At 39.1% G+C, this 24,396-nt stretch overlaps 1 protein-coding gene across 4 annotated transcripts in view; it reads right to left on the bottom strand.

Moving 5' to 3' along the window:
- Window positions 1-24,396, bottom strand: part of LOC115219654 (trichohyalin-like) — a 259,067-nt gene that overhangs the window by 40,072 nt on the left and 194,599 nt on the right. For 3 of the 4 annotated variants that reach the window (XM_036509563.1, XM_036509564.1, XM_036509565.1), the window contains exons 5-6: window positions 19,414-19,516; window positions 17,939-18,016 (exon numbers count right to left, since the gene is read on the bottom strand). In XM_036509563.1, the coding sequence (XP_036365456.1) occupies window positions 17,939-18,016; window positions 19,414-19,516 (181 nt within the window). Of the gene's footprint in view, window positions 1-1,379; window positions 2,396-17,938; window positions 18,017-19,413; window positions 19,517-24,396 lie in introns of those variants that run through there. The other variant, XM_036509566.1, reaches the window with a different exon arrangement.

Genomic DNA, 24,396 nt, shown 5'->3' with positions numbered 1-24,396 from the left:
GTGATCATACAACATGCTAGAAGTAGCAGCCAAATCTCTCACAATTTACACCGTGCCATCTTATACAAAGAACAACACATTGGATTGTGCAGTTCAAGATATATTAGGTTTGAAAATAAGATGGGGATAGCCATGGCTGGAACACTGTTATATATTTGTTCAGGAAGGATAGACCTGGAGTTAAACAACAACGACATACTGTATAACATTGCTTAAGTCAACAAGGTAGCTGCTATGCAGTTTCTCAATCCACTAGAAATAGCAGCTAAACCTCTCTCAATTAAGAAAAAGAAGGACACATTAAATGAGGTGGTCCTAGAAACACTAGGGAGTTGGTTACGGTTACTTCCAGAGCACCTTTTATCAAAGGTCTGTTTGATCAGAGTTGAGGTGACCTTGGGTTAAACTGTAACACCAACAACAACATCACCACACCACACAACTACTACAACAACAACTTAACATGACACTGCATTGCAATTGCTCTACAGTGCTACTACCAACCAAAGCAACATGACAACATTAACACACTGCCAAAACAACAACACTCCACTATCAACACTGTACTATAATATACAATTACGCCACCACAATACCAACAACACTGTACTATACTACCTCAGCTACCACCACCATTGTCTTATATGACCACAACTACCAGTACCACCACTACTACATTGTACTATAGCTCCACTATAACTACACACTACACTACACCAACACTACTATATTGTACTATCACCACAACTTCACATCAGACTATACTAACAACACTGTACTATACTGCTACCTTCAATCCAAGGGACAGACTGAGCCATAGGTTAATCAGGCACTGCCCTAGGGCCCAGGACTCTGAGGGGCCTGCACTCTACATGTTAACTCTACTGATATCAATGCTAAGGGGCCCGGGAAACAGTTATGCCCAAGGGCCCTTAATACTCTCAGTCTGCCCCTGCTCCAATGACACAAGACACTGTACTATGGTACCACACTAAGTATAGCCACAACACTGTAGTATACCACCACAGCTGTAACTACAGTAACTGTAGTATATTATACTACCACAAACTGTACTATGCTACCACACTGTACTGTACACCACCACTATACAAACAACAAAAGCAACATACCACAGTGCTATAACTATACTATCACAACAACTATACCACCACCACTACACTAACAACATTGTACTATGCCACCACCACCAACAACAACAACACTGTACTGTACCACCACCACTATAATACCAACAACACTGTACTATACCGCCAACCATCCCAACATACAACTTTAACATAGCACAACAAACACTGTACTATACTACAACAACAACAACTACACCATCACTACTACACCAATTGCAGTGTACTACGTACCAATCTGAGACTGTATCGGTATGTTCACTCAAAAGTAAAGGGGAAGCAGTGCCAGAAGATTCTTCAGAAGTTATCAAAATACCCATCTTCACTCTTTTTCTATTTCTTTATCACTTTATAACGTTCCGGTTACTTTTACTTTCGGTTTCAGTAAGGTTTCTTAAATGGATTTCTTTTGTTTTTGTTTTTGTTGTTGTTTTAAATGTTCAGAATCTATATTTGTATGTGGTACACACGTGTGTATGTTCGGCAGTTCTATATGTGTACAAGCATATGTATATGTTGTATACAAAGACTAAAATCGAAACAGTTCTAATCGTTGTATGGAAACGTGTGTGTAAATTTATATATGCGTACGTATGTAAACGTACGCGTGTGTCTCTGTTTGTGCGTAATATACACACGCAATGTATGATGTGTCTGTGGTGGGTGCGTATATATTCACACGCAATATGCGTGTGTGTGTGTGTGTGTGAGTATGAATATGTGCGTGTGGACGCTAAATGAATGCGTGAAGGTAAGGGGTAAAGTAACAGGCGAAATTCTAAAGACTGAAGATTAGAATTTTGTTGATTAGATTATTCCAGTACATTCCATATTTCCAAAATTCTACGACGACCTTTACTTCAAGCACACAGCTATCCAAATTTAGTCCGTATTATTCACTTGGCTGTCCACCTGTCCATATGTTGGTCACTCTATAGTCCAGTGTATCCAAGAATAGGGCCATTCTTGTCTGCTAATCAGCACCTGTCTCGTTCAGTCGACGTGACATGGCTATGTTTGCCGGTAGAACTGTCTGGAAGAAGAAACCAATCGCCAGAGTTGTTATTATTAAACGATTTTTATTTTCCTCTTTTTTCTCTTCTTCTTCTTCTTCTTGGTCATTCAGTGTGTCGAGCTGTTTCTTGTCTGTCTGTCAGTGCGTATATAAGTATGTACGTATGTTTGTTGTCTGCCGCCGGATCCAGCTGACATTTCACTTCGCCCTCTACTCGTTCTCTTCCTCCTCCTACTAATACTACTACTATCACCACTACAACAAATACTATGATTACTCAAGACACGGGAGAGAAAGAGAAAGTGAGAGTCTCTACGTTGTCACACGAAATAGCAGTCAAATCCGTACTCAAATCACACTTCTCTACCAACTTAAGGGACGAACACACATGCTTGACAATATAATCTTTTCTACTCTAGGCACAAGGCCTGAAATTTGGGGGGAGAGGGCCAGTCGATTAGATCGACCCCTGTACGCAACTGGTACTTAATTTAGCAACCCCGAAAGGATGAAAGGCAAAGTCGATCTCGGCGGAATTTGAACTCAGAACGTAGCAGCAGACGACATACCTATTTCTTTACTACCCACAAGGGGCTAAACACAGAGAGGCCAAACAAGGACAGACAAACGGATTAAGTCGCTTATATCGACCCCAGTGCGTAACTGGTACTTATTTAATCGACCCCGAAAGGATGAAAGGCAAAGTCGACCTCGGCGGAATTTGAACTCAGAACGTAGCGGCAGACGAAATACCGCTAAGCATTTCGCCCAGCGTGATAACATTTCTGCCAATGTATTCCTAGACATCATACCCTTAAAAAAAAGATAGGGGTGATTACTGCTGGAAAGCTCGGCGAGAATTAACCTTGGGCTAAACAACAACAATAATTACTACTGCTGCTACTACTACGACTGAGGAAACCACTTAGTGGTCACTTGACCAGTTAATAATAACAACCAAATTACCTTCAAACCATGCTTGCTTTGCTACCGCGTAGTTTTATGTTCAGTCACATTGCCTGGTACCTTGGGCTAATGCCTTCTACTATAGCCCCAGGCCAACCAAAACCTTGTTGACAAATTTAGTAGATGGAAACTGTGTAGAAGCCCTGTGTGTGTGTGTGTGTGTGTGTGTGTGTTAAATAAAATGTGACAACAAAACCAAGGCTGTGTGAAATTTCTAGGACATTTATAAAAGGAAAGGTAGTCTTACAGCTGTTTCAGGGATATGAGGGATATCCCATTATCAGAGGCAATATGAGAGAGTTAAATAGAAGGGTATGGTAGAGGTGAATATAAGAAGTTATTTTGGAAAGGGAGAGACAGAGGAATTATAAAGGGAAATATGAGAATAAAAATTAAAATATGTGTTGGATGTTACAAGGTAAAAGGTCTTCCCTGAGCCATAAGGCTGGTTTCCTGGATTCTGCAGAGTATGTATTCTCCACCCTGGGTGGATCACTGGTCTGTCACGGGAATGCTCATTTTTGCTGGCTGAGTTGACAGGAGCCATGTAAAACAAAGGGTTACTCAAGAATATAACATATCATCCGGTCCAGGAACTGAAACCACAATCTTACGATCATGAGTACACCACCCTAATCTCTAAGCCACATGCCTTCATGTGTGTGTGTGTGTGTGTTTGCTCCCTCCACTTTTGGAAGCACTCCGTCGGTTACGACGACGAGGGTTCCGGTTGATCTGATCAACGGAACAGCCTGCTCGTGAAATTAACGTGTAAGTGGCTGAGCACTCCACAGACATGTGTACCCTTAACGCAGTTCTCGGGGATATTCAGCGTGACACAGAGAGTGACAAGGCCGGCCCTTTGAAATACAGGTACAACAGAAACAGGAAGTAAGAGTGAGAGAAAGTTGTGGTGAAAGAGTACAGCAGGGATCACCACCATCTCTGCCGGAGCCTCGTGGAGCTTTAGGTGTTTTCGCTCAATAAACACTCACAACGCCCGGTCTGGGAATCAAAACTGCGATCCTACGACCGTGAGTCCACTGCCCTAACCACTGGGCCATTGCGCCTCCACTCCCTCCACTAGCAGTTTGGCAAAAGGACCGCTAGAATAAGCACCAGACCTAAAAAGCAGTAAGTACAGGAATCAATTTGTTCAACTAAAACAAGCCCTTCAAGTGGTGTTCCAGCATGGTCCACTGTTCAATAACTGAAACAAGTAAAAGATAAAAACGGAAAGATGAAAAAAAGATTAATTACAGAATCTGAAATGAATTAAGAAACAAAAATAAAACTTGTTGGTCACGCTTGGGCGGCTTTTGATCGAGTAACATATCTAATTGATCAGAGTTATACCAAAAGCTAAACTAATACTATTCTTACTATGACTACATTTCCACCAGTGGCATAACTAAAGTGTGTACCACCTAGGTCAGTCTTTGACTTTGCTATCTACTTGCCCCAGGGCCTATACAGCCTATACAGGCTCATATAGCAAACCCAAAAGTGCTACCCTTATAGAAGAATCCCCTAGGGCAAACTACTCCCATTACTCCATCACCATCTATGCTACTGACCTCTATTGTCATTATTTCTTTTACAATTCCATTCACACATGGGGAGAGCAGGCATTATGGGAATGTAAACAGACCCCCAGTACATGATTGGTACGTAATTTTATTGGGCCCCCTCACCTTTTCCTCGGAAGGTGCTTGGCCTAATGGTTAGAGTGTTGCACTCACAAGTGCAAGATCACGGTTTCAATTCTTGGACCACGTGGTGCATTTTTTTGTTGTTTCAGTCTACGCTGTTGTAAATGAGTAACTCTGTGATTGACTGGCTTTCTTTTCAGTGGGAGAATGTTGTGATCTCAGTCATTTATAATGCCATGAAAACTGGGTAACTGATGTTATGAGTTTTAGAACTTGAGACAGTAATGTCTTTCCTTCAGATAGACAAAAGGTTAAGATGACCTTGGTAAGATTTGAACTCAGAACGTAAAGAGTTATAACTAAAGATTAACTAAAGATATAACTGACTGGAATTCTAGCTGTCTCCTTCAAATCCACACCCTACGAACTTTTTCCCACTTGTTTCAATCAGTGAACTGCAGCCATGCTGGGGCACTAGTTAGAAAGATTTAGTCGAACACATCAACCCCCATACTTTTTTATTTATTTTTTTTTTTAGTCTGGTACTTTTTTAAAAATCTGGAACTTACTCTCTTGGTCTCTTTTGCCAAACCATTAAGTTACAGAGACATAAACAAAACAACACCAGTTGTCAAGCAGTAGGGTGGATTGTGGGGAAGAGGGTGGAAAACAAACACAAAAGCATATACATATATGCATACATACACATCATCACCATCATTTAACATCCATCGTACATGCTGGCATGGGTTGGACAGTGTGACCAGAGCTGATTTGGCACCCCAGTCTGATTTGGCATGGTTTCTACTTCCAAATGCTAACCACTTTACAGAGTATGCAGAGTGATTTTACATGGCACCACATGATACATACATACATACATACATACATACATACATACATACATACATACAACAGGCTTCCACTCAGTTTGTCTTCCAATTTATTCCTAAGGCTTTGGTCGGTCCAGGGTTGTAGTAGAAGACACCCACCCAAGGTGCTACACTGTAGGACTGAACCCAAAACAACATGTCACAAGGCAAGCTTCTAAACCACAAATGGACAAACAGACAAAAAAAGGGCACATAATTTCAGTGAATCCCAAGTTGGGATCTACTCACTTCATGAGTCCATGAAAAAGTTCATCTGAGAAACAGGGTCTCCTTCTTAATAGAAAAGTTGGTAACTATTGCTTTATATCAGTGGTTCCCAGACTTTCTTGGGCTGCCGCCCCCTTGACACCCGGGCCACATTCCTAGCGTCCCCACCCCAACTAACCATCACAAACATAGACCTCTTTCTGAAGGAAATTTAAGGCAACTGCATTTCACAAATAAAATTTAACCTAATGAATCCATTATCGCCCTACTTTTTACATGAATCGGTACCCCATTATTACCCCACTTTCTTCAATGCCCCCTTGGAACTTTCCACCCAGGAGGGCACACTACTGCCCACTTTGGGAACCACTGCTTTCAGTCATAGATACACTGTGGCTGAAAACAAATGGGATGGTCACAGCTAGAATGCTTGTTGATTCTGGTTCCAGTTCTGCTCAAACAGAGACGATCTGTGGCCAAACATCAGCCACAAGGCTATTTCGTCCAACACATATAACAATTCTGTTAATCCTATAGCAAGACTGTTTACAGCTAACACCACCATCATCACTGATACACCACCACCACCACCACCACCACCAGCCTGCCTCGGCCAACCCCACCACCAATTAAATACACCCCTACTCACTCTGCTCAGTCATTCCGACCTCAGGCAAAACAACACAGTAGCACTCTCATTACTGTCACTCATTCCCTCCGCTCCTCCCCTCCACTATCACCAAAACTACTATACTCATCATTAGTTCTGCAGTTACTTCTAACAGCACCACCACCTTTAATCCAATCACACACACACACCTATATATATACACACATACATACATACATATATGTATATATCTGCATACACATATACATATATATGTATATCATCATCATCATCATGTATATATGTATATATATATGGATATTTATATGCATCTATTTATACATATATTTGTGTGTGTGTGTATACATAATACAAATATGTATATATGTATGTAAATATGTATATATATATATATATACACACACACATAATATACATATGTATATATGTAAATATATATATATATATATACATACATACATACATACATACATATATATATATATATATATATATATATATGTAAATATGTATATGTATGTATATGTATATGTGTGTGTATATACACATACACAAACACACATATATATTTAACATGTCATACAAGTGTTAAGTGTAATAGCATGATGTGAACTAGTCTAATCCAAGGCATGTAATCACAAAAGTGTTCAAAAGCAGTTAACATCAAATTATGATACAAGAAGCGGCAATGTTAGTCTACCATAAAATCACACAATACAGAACATGTGTCACACACACACACACACAAATACACACATAAATACATGCACAAAGTAGTAGAAGTACCCGATGTTGCTTGCATGCCAAACTATAGAAGCATTTTCTTTTCATCTTAAACTTAAATGATGTTAAATATTGCAAGTTACATGGTGCTTTTTGAATGTAACTATATTTGGTTTCAAAATTTTGGCACAAGGCCAGTAATTTCAGAGGAGTGGGCAAGTCGAAATAATCAGCCCCCAGGATTGAGCTAATACTTATTTTATCAAACCCCAAAAGGATGAAAGGCCAAGTTTGTCCCAGCTTCATTTGAACTTAAAGGGATGAAATGCTATTAAGCATTTTGCCCAGTGTGTAAATAATTCTGCCAGCTAACAGGCACATAACCATATTGTCATATATTCTTTATTCTTTTCTACTCTAGGCACAAGGCCCGAAATTTTGGGGGAGGGGGACAGTTGATTACATTGACCCCAGTATGTAACTGGTACTTCATTTTATCGATGTGATTGTTTATTTTTATAATGACATTGTAGGGCAGATGTGACAGGCTTGGGTTTCACCAGTTTGAATTTAAAACAGGTAGAATATTTGGGTCTGTTATGAATAGTTTAAATGCTAAAAAATTAAATCCAAATTTATGAGGCATAGAATTCTTACCCCATTCTTTCAATTTGGCCTACTTCAGAACCTCTGCCTATACAAACCTTTGGCCAATATTGCACAATATGCAAGGCTGAGAAGCAGCTTAAAAGCAGAATGAACAGTCTTGCCACTTATGAGCATAGTTACAGCAATTCTGGATGCGACCCCTGCAATAACAGTCTGCTTGCATGAACAAACTCTTTGCCAAAATTAGGTTGATCATAAAAGTTTGTTTCTTGTATAGGCATTTTTTCTTCGTCTCAAACCAAAAGTAATTCATTACAGTAAATACACTGATCTAGTTGTTGAATATCATAGTTGGCTACCTGAAGAATCTCTTGTCTGAAAGTTCCAACTGCAATTCAAATGAGACCTGGTAGCCATGGCATTCAATATTTTTTCCAACAATGGACTTTACAATAATTTCAATAAAGGTCAGTGCTTGGCTGTACATTCTTCCTTTTCCTTACAGCCCTTCACTCCTCATGGAGCATAGCATCAATGACTTTTTTCCAATGTTCTTGACTGGACTGTCTCATCTGCTTCTCTCTAGTTGGATCCCTACTTTTCTATCTCAGTATCCAATCTCCAGTTATTTTTAGAGCATCCACTCTTTCACCTCTCTTGTAGGTTCCAGGTAAGGCCTGACATGTCCTTTCAGATTTTGCTGCACTGCATCGTATATTACCCTGAGGGAAGGCCTTCCTCTTCCAGGTCTTATTGTTTTAAATTGTCATCAATGCTTCTTTGACTTTGCCTTTTTTCCAGGTAGGGGTATTGGTCCCATGCAAAACCATTTTTACCCTTGGAAAGAGGTAGTCCATATTATTCTGGCCTCCGTCCTTTGACCTGTCCAACATGGGAGGCCCTACCAGGAGCTTGCACTCCACTGACATAGCTCACAGGACCACTGAGGCACAGAAGCCACTAAACAGCAACAAGGACTGGACCTTCTGATGGTTTGCTGTACATGGTAGAAGTAAAATCTAGATGTAGGTTTTTATTCCTGAATTCAAATACCACTGAAATAAACTTTGAAGGTCAGTAAAATAAAGACCCAGTCAAGTATTGGAGGCAATGTTATAAATTGACCATCCTTCCCCATAAAATTTCTTGAACCTTGTTAAATTCCTCCCAACCTTTTAATGTATTTCAAACTTACACCAGATTATTTTGGAAAAAAAAATGAAGCTTGATATAGTTTTGCATGCTAATAATGAAAATTGCATTTATTTTTCTTAATAGAAATTAATAATAAAGAAGCTACACGCACTTTTGTTATCAGTATGCAAAACTACATCCGTGTAGAAAACTAGCAAAAATTTGAACTATTAAGTTAAGGAAATTCTTGCGGCTTTTAACCTTTAAACTCAAATACACATATCTCGGCTCAAACAAAACTTCATTAATTGAAATAAATACCATCAGAATCAACATACTTTTGCTAATACGAAACAAGTTTATTTATGCCAGTAGTGTAAAAAGCCTGCATTCTGGTGGCGATGAAATCGTTGAAGGAGTGTTTGGCATCGTCTTGGTTTTTTAAGCATCTCTCATGCAGAAGGTTGTCAAGATGCTTCAAAAAGTGGTAATTGGTAGGCAAGAAGTCTGGTGAGTATGGCAGATGAGGCAGAATTGCATAGCCCAATTCATTCAACTTCTGTAGGGTCAGTTGTGTGACGTGCGGCCAAGCGTTGTCGTGGAGAAGAATTGGTCCTTTTCTATTGACCAATGCTGGCTGTTGTTGTCGGAGTTTCTTATGCATCTCATCCATTTGCTGACAGTACTTCTCAGCTGTAATGGTTTTGCCTGGATCCAAAAAGCTGTGATGGATGAGACCAGCCGCAGACCACCAAACAGTCACCATGACCTTCTTTTGGTGCAACTTTGGCTTTGGGAATTGCCATGGAACTTCGTCAACGTCCAATCACTGAGCTGAGTGTCGCCGGTTGTTGTAAAGAATCCACTTTTCATCACAAGTAACAATCAGGTTGAGAAACAGGTCGTTCCTGTTGCATAAAAGAAGGGAAGATGACACTTCAAAATGGCGTTTTTTTTTTGGTTGTTGTTCAATTCATGCAACACCTATTTCTCAAGTATTTTTGTTTATCCAATCTCTTTCAAGTGGTTGGAAATTGTCATATACGTTACGTCTAATTCAGAAGCAAGCTCTCGAACAGTTGTGCGTGGATTGGCTTCAACTAAGGCTCTTAGTTGATCATTGTCAACATCCAAAAGCCAACCACTACGCTTATCATTTTCAAGACTCTCGTTACCACTATGAAATTTCTTGAATCACCATTGTGCTGTATGTCCATTAGTGGTTCCTGGGCCAAATGAATCGTTGATATCATGAGCTGTTTCAGCAGCGTTTTGGCCAAGCTTGAACTGGAATAAGAAAATTGTGCGAATTTGCTTATTGCCCATGTTGTATTCAACATTCCGAAAAAATGGCCTAATTATTCAAACAGAAAAAGAGTAGCGTGAATAGATAGAGCAAAAAAACAGGCTTTAAAATGATATATAAAGTCAAAGTAATTTAGTGAAAATTAATTTGAAAATACATCATTTAAAACCAAAATTAAAAATTCCACAAGAACTTTCTTGACAACCTAATGCTTCAAGAGGCTGGAAGAAATTTAACAAGATCCAGTTTCTGGCCTCATGCCAGAATTTGAAACAATTATTTTTAGTTAACCAATTAAGCAATCGATTACTTGATGAATCATATGATGAATCAATCAATCAGTTGGGTTTGTACCAAGCACTTCTATGTGCACGCAAACACACATACACCCTTCTGTTTTCACAACACATATACCCACGCACTCTCACAAACATATATACAATCAAACACACACTACACACATATTATACACATTCTAAACATTTATATATACACTCATATGTATGTATACCCATATAAATTCATATATATATATACATATATATATATATATATATATATGTTGTATATATGTGCACACACATACATGGTGCGTAAGTACTAAAGTATAAAGAAAGAAAGAAAAAAGTAATTAAAAATTTTAATAAATAATTAAAAAAACTATAATTGAAAATTAATTAAATACAGAGAAAATGTGTGTTGTGTGTGTGTGTGTGTGTGTGTGTGTGTGTGCGCGCATGTGAGTGTGTGTGCACATCCAAAACGTTTGGGTAAGAAAACAAAATAAGTATAAGGAAATATATTTCATGCTTTAAGGAAGACACAAAATCTACCACTAACACCAGCACTGTAATCACCACCAGCACCACTACCACTACCACAGAAGCCAGCCCTCAGTCATCACCATTACTACCACTGTTACTATGACTGTCACCACTACCACTGTTACTCCAACTGTCACCACTACCACAAAATACAATCACTGCTACCACACCCACTACTACAACCACAACCACTATAACCACTGTTATTACTACTACTACTACTACTACCACCACCACTACTACTACTACTACTACTACCACCACCACCATTACTACTATTACTATTACTATCACCACCACCAGTACAACTACCATCACCACTACTACTGCTATTACAACTACTATATTTAAATATAATCTTGTTTTCAAGTTAATTATACACTGACCAGCTACGGACAGTAAGCTATGAGATTCTTACATTCTCTTGATTTCTTGTAATTCAGACCACCTCATAATACCAGCAAACAAAATGGAAAGGTGTTGCCTCAGAGGATGACGAGGGAGATGTGCTGGGACAGCCACTCTGGATTCACAGGGTCCACACTTACAAAAAGCCATCTCCATCTCCAACAGTAGTGAGCAGGGATATTGTCTAGGGGCAGAGAACACCAGAGGCCTCCACTGCCACAGGTTCAACCCCAACAACTACATCAAGGTGGAGTACCAACTGAGCTGTAGATGAAAGGCCAATGAGAAATTTTACTTTCCCCAAGTCTAGGGGCCGAGAAAACCTGAGGTCTTCACTTCAAGTTGAAGTACTGACTGAGCCATAGATGAAAGGCTGTGGAAAAATTTTACTTTCCTCAGGTCTAGGGGCCGAGAATTCCAGAAGTCTCCACTGCCACAGGCTCAACCACAACTACTAAATCAAGTTGAAGTACTGGCTGAACCGTAGATGAAAGGCAGTGGAGAAATTTTATTTTCCCCTAAGTCTAGTGGCTGAGCACACCACAGGTCTCTACTGCTACACACTCAAACACAAACTACTACATCAAGTTGAAGTACCAACTGAGCTGTTGATGAAAGGTCAAGGAGAAATTTTACTGTACCCAGGTCTCGGGGCCGAGAACTTCAGAGGTCTCCGCTGCCACAAACTACTACATCAAGCTAAAGTACTGATTGAACTATACATGGAAAGCCAAGAAGAAATTTTTACTGTCCCCAGAAAAAGCAAAACTTCTATAGAACTTATTTTTTGCTTTTATCCTTTGCCTCTCTTTTTTTGTGGGGAGCATGCAGCAAACGATCCCTGTTCTAATTGTAATGGGGTCAGTGACATTGGTAGTAGTGGCAATTGCAATACAGGGAGTGTAGTAGTAATAATAGCGTCAGTGGTAGTAGTGGTAGTGGTGGTAGTAATTGGTGAAGGTGGTAGTAATGGTGTGGCAGTAGTGGTGGTTGTGGTAATGACTGAAGACTGGCTTCTGTGGTAGTGGTGTTGGTTGTAGTCCCAGTACTGGTGTTAGTGGTGGTGGTGGTCTTAAACTGCAGTATTGGCTGCAGTGGTAAAGGTAAAGGTGGCAGTGGGTACAATACTACTTGTGGTAGTGGCTACAGCCCAAGTGTTAGTAGTAGTAGTGGTGGTGATGTTGATGGCTGTGATAGTGGAGGGTAAGGTTGTGGTAATGGTGGTGGTGATGGTGGTGGTGGTGGTGGTGATGTTGGTGGTAGCAATTGTGACAGCAGTTCTGGCGCCAGTGGTGATGTGACATTGAGGTGATGGTGATGCTAGCAACCAGAAGGTAGTAGTAGTAGTAGTAGTAGTAGTAGTAGTAGTAGTAGTAGTAGCAGTGATAGTGGTAGTGGTGGTGGTGGTGGTGGTACCAAGATGGCTATGGATGGAGGTGTGGCAAGGTGGTAGTAAGATAATGGTGGTGTTTGTAGTGGTTCAGACAATGGTAGTAAAAGGTAGTTGCACTGGTATTGCATCATGCTAATTCTATTAATTGTTGCTGATGCTGTCATTGATGCTGTTGTTGTTGTTGTTGGCGGTGGTGGTTGTGGTGGTGGTGGTGGTGGCAGTGGGTGGGGTATATTGCACAGTAAAAAAGCTTTTGACACTAATCCCCTCAAGGGTATATAAAGTGGTATGTAGCTTACTAACTGTCCGTTCATCAACATCACCACCAGCAATAACATCTCCATTACCATCACCACTACCACCACCACCACCACCACCATCATCATCACCACCGCCAACACCATCAGTATCACCACAACCACCAATACCACCTTGACTGCAAATATAATTGCCACCTAAAATATTGACTAAATTACATGCGTACCTGTGTAGGTATATATGTATGAATGTATGTGTGTGTGTATGTGTATGTGTTTGTGTATGTGTGTGTATGTGTGTGTGTGCACGTGTGTGTGTGCGTGTGCGTGTGTGTGTATGTGTGTGTGCAGAGTCAGTCATATGTAGGTAGGTATGTGACTGAAACAATGTAGTTTAATCACATAATTATCTACACATCACACACATACGGATGTCCAAACATGTGCCCACACACACACACTCACACATACATATACACATATTCGTATCAATAAATAAATAGATACGTGTGTGTGTGTGTGTAAACCACTATGATACATGTTGTTGAGTGCTCTTTTATTTTGTTTGTATCAGTAGTCAAGCTACGGCTGGGAAGGCCAAGGGGGTTACCTCCCTGGGTGACACTTTTATGAAGGCAGCCTTTCTGGGTCTGCTGTATAAGCATAGGGGGACGCAGTGGGAGAGCAAGGGGCAGTAGACTGATGTACTACCCAGGGTGGCATACAATCTGGATATGGTATTGGTTTATAAACTAATTTTTTTACAGTTTCTATATTAAAACACACACCTCCGTTATATTTAATTTCAATTTTATTACCAATTAATTATATCATCATCATCATCATCATCGTTTAACGTCCGTTTTCCGCGCTAGCATGGGTTGGACGGTTCAACCGGGGTCTGGGAAGCCAGGGGCTGCTCCAGGCTCCAGTCTGATCAGGCAGAGATTCTACAGCTGGATGCCCTTCCTAACGCCAACCACTCCGCGAGTGTAGTGGGTGCTTTTTACATGCCACCTGCACAGGTGCCAGGGGGGGGTCCTGGCATTGTCCACAATCGGTTGGAGCTTTTAACGTGCCAGCAGCACGGAAGCCAGCCAAGGTGGCATTGGCAACGTTCGGATGGTGCTTTTTATGTGCCACCGGCACAGAAGCCAGTCGGGGCGGCGCTGGCATCGGCCACGTTCGGATGGTGCTTTTTATGTGCCACCGGCACAGAAGCCAGTCGGGGCGGCACTGGCATCGGCCACGTTTGGATATTGCTTTTTATATGCCACCGGCACAGAAGCCAGTCGAGTCGGCGCTGGCTACGGCCACGTTCGGATGGTGCTTTTTATGTGCCACCGGCACAGGCATCACAACTACTATTTCCATTGATATTTATTTCGACGTTCATGTTCATGTACTTGACTCAACAGGTCTCCTCAAGCACAGGGTACTTTGAATGGGCAGGGGCTATGTGGAACTGATGCAGGAAGCAGCCCGGGTCTTATATATATATATATATATAAATTAGAACAATAAAATTACACCATCTAGAAAATTACATATAATAGAAATATTAAAAATAAAATAACAATAATATACTGATGATTAAGTAAATTGCAAAATAATAATAAAAATATATACGTTTTTATTATTATTTTGCAACTTACTTAATCATCAGTATATTATTGTTATTTTATTTTTAATATTTCTATTATATGTAATTTTCTAGATGGTGTAATTTTATTGTTCATTTTGAATTGATAAAAGGTGTTTTTTTCTAATTTTTATATATCTTTATATATAAAAGAGAGGTTGTGTGTCTGTCTCCTATGATTTAGATTCCTAACTACTCCCACATTTTGTGGTGCAGTTTAACCAAAACCGGGTATCTTATAGTCGTGATTCATATCAAGCCGTTCTGGGTATTAGCACGCGTCTACAATGAGTCTACGATTTAAAAAAAAAATTTACTATCATTTTTTTCCAATTTAATGCATTTTTTCGCTATTATATAAGGGAAGTAACTCTCTAAAAATGTCTACGAAGAGTCAACGATTTTAAAAAAATTTACCATCATTTTTTTTCCATTTTTAATGCATTTTTTTGCTATTTTTTGGCTATAACTCTCTAAAAATGCTTATATAGTTATTTCCCTTACAAACCCAAGCAACGCCGGGCGATACTGCTAGTATATTATATTTTGTAAAATTTGATTTAGTATTTCTAAATTGAATTTTTCCCTGTAAGTTAGGAATAATATTCCCTCAAATTATTATTATATATATATATATATATATATATTTTTACTTTATACATATATATATATATATATATTGTTGTGTCTGGGGAGCGTCAGTCTCTTTTAGTGCCTTATTATTTAACACACACACCAGCAAAGTTTCCACTCATTTATTTATTTATTTTTCCAAAAATTTTCATTGTGTCTTGCAACCATTTCAATAGTTGTTTACTCTGTCCATTATCTGAGCTGTGTCCTTTCCCAGACACAACAAACTATGCTTCAACACACAAACTCACATAAAGAATCTAGCAAACCAAATCCAAAAATGAAGTATATATATATATACATACATATATATATATATATATATATATATATATATATATATATATATATAAGAGTGTATAAGTATTTATACACAAAGAGGTGACCCTTGACAGGATGCCTTACATGCTAGAAAGGGCAGCCAAACCCAAACCATGAAAAAAAAGTAATTCCAAAGAGACTGAAATCAAAATTATTTATAGCTAACCCCAAACTCGAGTTTCTGCATTAATGAACAAATAAATTAATTTGTCATCTGTACTTCATCAAGGGTCACCTCTCGGTGTATAAATATTTATACACTCTTATATATGAAAATATGTTGTCTATTGACTTTTATTATGCATGCTAGCTATTAGTATGAAAACATTTTTCTAAATTTTCTTCCCTTATAATTTTCACAGTATATATATATATATGTATATATATATATATATATATATATATATATATATATATATAGGGTGTCCCAGAAGTCGTGCACCATTCTGGTTTTCATTTAAAATAATTGGAGCAATTTTTGTCTGGTTCCCAAAATGGACTTTCTTATCTTCCATTTTAAAGGGTTACAGAATTTACACAAGTTATAGGAACATAAACCTTTTTCCACGAAAAGATAGCTTAAACTGTGCTCTAAATGGATGTGTAGTAAAATCCTATTTTATGGACTCAACCATGTTCTAAAATAAGTCGAAAGATAAGCTACTAGAAATCGGCACAAACTTTCCAGACAACCCAATAGTATAACCAGCTTAATGCACATAAATTTTAACAAAAAGTCTTATATGGACTCCCAAGAGCCATATGGACCCCTAACTGCCATATGGACCTCCAGCAGTCATATGGACCCCCAATGGCCACATGGACTCCCAACGGTCATATAGACCCCCAGAAGCCATAGGGACTCTGACTGAGAATTGCTGCTGTATCTTATGTTTTGTCACCCTCTCCAGCTCTTTAGTAAAGCAGGACTTGAGAAATCAAGCAGCCATGTAACTATTATTTTGGCTATTAATGTGAGTGTGTGAGAGAGAGAGAGAGAGTAATGTGTATTTATAATCATTGTTTAACTTTGTCTTCCATACTGGCACAGGCTGGAATGGTTCAATAGAATCTGATGGTTTGGAGAACTGCATCATGCTCCAATGACTGCTTTAACATGGTTTCTATAATAGAATACCCTTCCTAATGCCAACCACCCACATAGTATAATGGATGCACCAGTGATCAAAGACAATGATCAATGACATTGATTGACAATGATCAGTGATCAAGACAATTGGTAACTGGAGACAATAGTCAATCACATTGACTGACAATGATCAGTGGTTGAGACAATTGGTGATCAGGATAATCAGTAATTGAAGACAATGATCATTGACTATGGTTGATGACACTCAGTGATCAATGACAATAATTGATGATGATCAGTGATTGATGACAATCAGTAATCAAAGTTTGTAAATATAGACTCAAAAAATTGTTTTACATCATAAGAATTTAGAAACATGAGACATGAAATAATCTTACATTAACAGGAGAATTTTAAGTAGATGAAACTATAAATATTTGTTCCAAATAAATATTGGCTCCAAATTTTGGCACAAGTCCAGAAATTTCTGGGAAGAGGTTAAGTCGATTGCATTGACCCCCAGTGCTCAACTGGTACTTATTTTATCGGCCCTGAAAGGATGAAAGGCAAAAGTCACTCTTGGTGGAATTTGAATTCAGAATGCAAAGACAGATGAAATGCCTCTAAGCATTTTATCCAGCATGCTAACAATTCTGCCAGCTCACTGCCTTGATAGCATGCAAAAGTTGAAGGCTGCCCATACATTATATTTACATGCTGTTATTTTAAATTTTATCAAGGCAGCAAGCTGGCAGAATCATTGTCACACTGGGTGAAATGCTTAGCAGCATTTCGTCTGTTTTTACATTCTGAGTTCAAATGGTGTCGAGGCTGACTATGCCTTTCATCCTTTTGGGGCCAATAAAATAAGTACCAATTGAGCTCTGAGGTCAATGGAATCAACTTACAACCGCCACCGAAATTGCTGGCCTAGCACCAAAATTTGAAACCATTATTTATAACTTCATCTACTTTGAGCTCCACCATTAAAAACAAATTATTTTGCATTCAAAAAGTTGATGTTAGTAGTCTCATAAACAATAATCCTACAAATAACGACTCTTCACAGATATTTCCAAAATGACTTACATTGTATTCAGCAAGTTCTTCTCTCGACATTTTAAATCTAGCCTCAACTTCCTGCTCTCTTCACGGAGTTCTTTCATCCTGAAGAATTAAAAGCAATAATCAAACCATTTAATCTACTATGCATTCTTCTTACTATTTCAGCAGAAAAAGAATAACAGTCTACCCTCACCCAATAGCACTTCAGGCTTTTTTAGAGCCTCCAGAATTTTAGCTGGGGATAGAATTATGCTTACAACAGACTGAACTCTGTTAAAAGGTGCCCAAGAACCAGGTAGTTATCATCATCATCATCCTTCTCCTCATCATCATCGTTTAACATCCACCTTTGGTGCTGGCATGGGTCGGACGGTTTGACAGGAGCTAGGCAGGTAGAAAACTACGCCAGGCATCTATGTCAGTTTGGGAATGATTTTTACGACTGGATGCCCTTTCTAACACCAACCACCCTACAGAGTGGACTGAGTGCTTTTTACATGGAACCAGCACAGTCGAGGTCAGTTTTGGCATAGTTTTTACAGCTGGATGCCCTTCCAAATGCCAACCACTTCACAGTGTGGACTGGATGCTTTTTACGTAGCACCAGCAGGGTCACCAGGTAACTTGCAAGACAAGAAATTTTGTGATGGTAGGTGGGGGGAGCATTGGAGGAGGTGATCTTGTATTAGATGATGAACAGGTTGAGTGTGGCAGAGAGACAGAAACAGGTGTCTTGCTGTAGAGGAAGTTTACCCAGCCAGAGAGAGAGAGAAGAGAGAGAGGTGGTGGTGGTGGTGGTGGTGGTAGTAATCCAAATGAGGGATTAAGTCAGTCACCCATTTTGTGCTGATGTAATCCATTCGTCTTGAGGGCCGTCTCTGTCATTCTCTAATCTCTCAGTTCCTCTCCCTTTCTCAGCTGTGAGCTCCTTGTCTTGCAAGCTCACTGATGCCGGTGTCATATAAAAAGCACCGATGCTGGTACCATGTAAAATGCACCAAGTATACTCTGTAAAGTGGCTGGCATTAGAAAATCCATCCAGCCATAGAAACCATGCCAAAACAGACAACTGGAGCCTGGTGCAGTTCTCCAGCTTTGCCAGCTCCTGTCAAACTGTCCAACCCATGCAAGCATGGAAAAAATGATGATGATGATAATGATGACAATGACAATGATGATGGTGATCAGGATCATGATGATCATGATGGTGATAATAGTGATGAGGATGGTGATGAAGGAGAGGTGGAGAAGGATAGTGGTAGTGATGGTTGGTGGTAGTGGCGGTGGTGGCAGTGGTGGCAGGGGGGGGGGGGGTAATGGTGGTGGTGATGGTCATCGTCATTGTCATCGCCATCGCCATTGTCGTCGTCATGGTAATGGTGATTTATGACAAGGACTAAAAACTATATTAGCTTTCGGTCATCATGTTCACAACCAACATTAAGTAATCCTGTAAAAAAAACAAAAAAAAACAAGGACATAAAGTAATCTACAGTTACCTCTCTTCAAATTTGAATCTGGAAACCTTATCCTCATAACTGTTTTCCATCCATGCCGTCTTCGGATATTCATGAAATTGGTACTGAGATTTGTTATCTCCATCTATAATAAATATACTCACTGTAATGAGCCAACAATGATACCTATATATAGCTGCTTGACTTCTTAGAAGTAGCAGTCAAGTTTCCCTCAAATCAGAAAAGAAAAAAGGTTCAATCCTTGTTAGGACATAATGACATTGGCTTTTGTATCTCAATGAATCTGAGAGTTATGCCAACAGAGCAGAGCACAAGCACCTTCCATGCTGGACAAGTCAAAGGGTAGAGGCCGGACTGGACTAATATGGACTACCTCTTTTCAAGGGTAAAAATGGGGTTGTGTAAGAATGACATTCCTGCCTAGAATAAAAAAGAGGCAAAGTTATAGAAGCATCAATGAAAAACAAAACCAACAAGACCAACAAGAGGAAAGACAGCCCAGAGCTGAGAATACTGGAGACAAGTTGTTGATGGGCCAAGCTCAAAGGGAAGTGAAGGGCTTAAGTAAGAAAATATTGGGTAATGTAGTCCTTGACTAAGGCACATGACTCAACCAGGTGTCTATATGGTCCCTTGGGGGCCCGTTGAAGATTTTGTTCTTAAAATTTATCTGCAATAAATCAATTATATTTCTTGTTTCTTTATTGCCTACAAGGGCCTAAACATAGAGGGGACAAACAAGGACAGACAAAGGGATTAAGTCGGTTACACTGACCCCAGTGCATAACTAGTACTTAATTTATCGACCCCGAAAGGATGAAAGACAAAGTCAACCTCGGTGGAATTTGAACTCAGAACCTAACGGCAGACGAAATACTGCTTAGCATTTTGCCCAGCGTGCTAACTCGCCGCCTTTAAATTGTTTATATTTCTACAATACAAAGTACTAGAGGACAACCTCCAGACACTGAACTTTTCAGATGAGATGAGAAAGGACTGAGATACCTGGCACTTGCTGTACTCCAGAAGAGCCATTCCTCTGCAACAGAAGTGTTAAGGCCACATCATCTGGTGAAGCAGATTGTCCTGCAAGAGTTCTGTGCCAGTGGCATGTAAAAGTGCATGTGCAGGTTCCATATTAAAAGCACCCAGCACATTGAAAACTAGTTGGCATTAGGAAGAGCATCCAGCCATAGAAACCAAGCCAAATCAGACTGGAAACTGATGCAGCTCTCTCTGGCCAAACCGTCCAACCCATGCCAGCATGGAAAACAGACTTTAAAAGGATGATGATGAATACACAAAATACTTTAGCAATTTTTTTATACAATTCTTTATGATATTTAATTATAGAAACATAAGAGGATTTTTTCAACATCAAATGGCTAGAAGGATCCATCAGACTAAAACAGGAATCAAAGGGGTCCATAAGTAAAAACTGGTTGAGAAACACTGACATATTGGCTACAGTGCTGTATTCATGATTATAACGTCATGGTTTCAATTCTCAAACCAGGTAGCATGTTGTGCTCTCAAACCAGGCACTACTTTTTATGTTACTCCAGCTGAAATGAATAGTTGGAAGTTATCTTTCAGGTAAATTAGCATCCCATCAAGGAGGAAGCATCATGCACTTAATCAATCCCTTATACACCTCAGAAACCAGGATAAGCTCAGCCTAATGAATATGTAGCCTCAAGACAGACAGGCTTTAACCCTTTAGCATTTAAACCGGCCATATCCAACCAAAATAGTCAACCTGTGTTATGTTCAAATTAGCTAGATCCAACCTCTCATACCTACCCTACAATGTTAGTCTAAAAGATATACGGTTACTTGATCAAAACTTCAAAGCTATGAGATAATACGGGATAAATTCAAAATAATGTGAATAAGTAAAAGCATTGCATTTGACAGAATAATCTGAATGCTAAAGGGTTAAAGTGGAAGTGCAATGGCCCAGTGGTTAGGGCAGCAGACTCGTGGTCGGAGGATTGCGGTTTCGATTCCCAGACCGGGCGTTGTGTGTGTTTATTGAGCGAAAATACCTAAAAGCTCCACAAGGCTCTGGCAGGGGGTGGTGACGACCCCTGTTGCACTCTTTCCCCACAACTTTCTCTCACTCTCTCTTCCTGTTTCTTGAGTAATGCTGCGATGGACTGGCATCCCATCCAGCTGGGGGGAACACATATGCCACAGAAACTGGGAAACCGGGCCCATGAGCCAGGCTAGGCTTGAAAAGGGCTACATTTATCGTTTTAAAGGGTTAAACTTTATGTCTTACATACATCATCATCACCATTATCATCAGTTAACGTTCATTTTCCATGCTGGTATGGATTGAATGGCTTCTTTGTAGCTGGTAAGACTAGGGGCCACACCAGGCTCCATTGGCTGTTCTGGTATGGTTTCTATGGCTGGATGCCCTTCCTATTGCCAACCACTCCACAGAGTGTACTGGGTGCACTTAACGTTGCACCAGCGCCAGTGCTTGTAACATGACACCAGCACAAGTGCTTTTTATGTGGCACCAGCACCAGTATCAATTCTATTGTGACAGACAGGTATCCTTGACTGCAGTAATGTGCCAGATATCTCAGTCTTTAGTCATCTCTTTTAGTCATCTCCAGTGTCTTCAGATTGGCCTTCAATACTTCATTCCACATCTTCCTGGGCTTCTGTCTTCCACAAGTCTCATCCACACATCAGGAATAAATAAAAGATGGATAGCCATTGCTGGAATAGTTTTGCTTTCCTGCAGAGTGAGTGGGGAGTAGGTCTAAAGAACAACAGTAACAACAGCACACTGTAGTTTGTTCCCATGTGTCAAATATTATTCACAGAAAACTGGTCGGGATGTGTGGAAATGAAGGAGGGTTAATGTAGCATATAGCAAAGAGTATGAGACGTTTTGGCACAGCTGTTTTGGTGCCAGAAATCTGGAGTTGCTGATTCAACACTGACTTGATATGACATGTCTTAATGTTTCTCTCATTCTCTCCCATCTCTGTCTCTGTCTCTCTCTCTCTCTCTCTCTCTCTCTCTCTCTCTCTCTCTCTCTCTCTCTCTACCTCTACCTCTCTCTCTGTTTATGTGTATGAGCATCTAGTTGTGTTTGTATGCATATGTAATCTCTATCTCACTCTCTCTCTCTCTCCTTCTCTCACTCTTTCTCTCTCTGTTTTATCTGTGGAGGCATCTTCTGTGTGCTATGTATTTGCTTCCAGTAGCTAAAATGTACTGTCACTAAAACAGGTTGAACACCCAGTCAGCTTGCCAAATCTGCTGCCTGTCCATAACACACACAACACACACACACAACACACAACCCACAACACACACACAACACACCCATACACACATGAATATACCATTGTAGATAAATGCTGCAACATATCTTTTTATCCATAGTTTTTTAAAAAAGCGCACATACTTACAACTGCTGCTATAGATATTATCAATTTGGGAATTGTCAAATTGAGGTTGTTACATAAGAAGCAAAGCATCATCATCATCATCATCATCATCATAATCATCATCATCATCATCATCATCATATCATCAACAAATCATCATATCAACATCATCATCGTTATCATCACATCATCATCATCATCATCAACACTCATCGTTATTTTAATGTCCACCTTTCCATGTGGAATTTCGTTGAGGCAGATTTCACAACGGTCAGATGCCCTATCTCACTGCTTAACCTCACCTATTTCCAAATATAAAGTGATATTTCCCTGGGCTGGATAAGCTTTCATAGGAAACTGGAAATTAATGACATTGCTTGTATGACAGTGACACTCACAGCTATCAGGTGATGTCAAGACAAGGAAGTGCAAACACACATTCACACACCACACATATTACACACACATGTATATACATATACATACACATACATACATATATATATACATACATTCATAATATACATATCTATCAGGTGATGCAAGACAAGGAAGTGCAAAACACACATTCACACCACACATATGTACACACAACTGTATATACATATACATACACATACATACATATATATATACATACATTCATAATATACATATATACATACATGTATATGTATATATATATATATGTGTGGGTGTGTGTGTGTGTGTGTGTATGTATATATGTCTATATAAGTGTATGGGTATTTTTGCAATGTGTACAAATAACAAGGAAAAATAAATAGTTACCAGGGTAGCAAAAAAATCAAAAAAGTACCAAGGATGTAAAGTTTGTACAGTCTACTTACAAAGGATTTAGTGAAATGTTTTTGTATAACATATATAAATAAATAAATGGAGTTAAATGCAGGTGTTATTCAAATCTTTATACTCCAACATATGCTTTGAAGAAAAACATTGGGTTATTCCAGAAGGAATGAAATGGTTTATAAATAATAAAATCTTCTCATCAGGGAAAAAAAGAGAAAACAAAAACATCAATAAGCATTTAACTTAATAATTACTACATATATGATGAAGGAATGCTGGTAGGTTATTTTTAAAAGAAACATTAATAGATATAACGTCAAGGCAATTATAGAAAAGAGAGGCGGAGGAAGAAAGAAATTAGAGAGAAAACTAAGAGTGGAGAAATATAGTGCAATAGGTGATAGGAATAAAGATTAAATGCATGGAAATAGATATTTAGTGGAAATGAAATGTAAGGAGATAGTTAAAGGTCGAATTTTATAAGATAGTAGAAATTACTTATAGGAACTAAAGGTATGTTTTTGCCAATGTTTGCAATAATAAACACATTCTTTAAAGTGTTTAGAGAGGAGTCTCTGAGAACAGGATGAAATACAGTTCACATTACAGAGCAAACAAAAAGATTTACCTTTATCATAAAGAAAGGACCTAGATAGAAAATTCAATTCCAAATCAAATTGTTTATTGTGTTCTTTAGAGACTAAATTAATTCACTAAGCCCAGAATTGTTGCATTATTGATATGTCTAAATGTTGAGTAATGGCTGATATTCTTTGGG

The sequence above is a fragment of the Octopus sinensis genome, linkage group LG15 (genome assembly GCF_006345805.1).
Source record: "Octopus sinensis linkage group LG15, ASM634580v1, whole genome shotgun sequence".
Classification (NCBI taxonomy): domain Eukaryota; kingdom Metazoa; phylum Mollusca; class Cephalopoda; order Octopoda; family Octopodidae; genus Octopus; species Octopus sinensis.
This window is presented reverse-complemented; position numbering and strand designations above follow the sequence as displayed.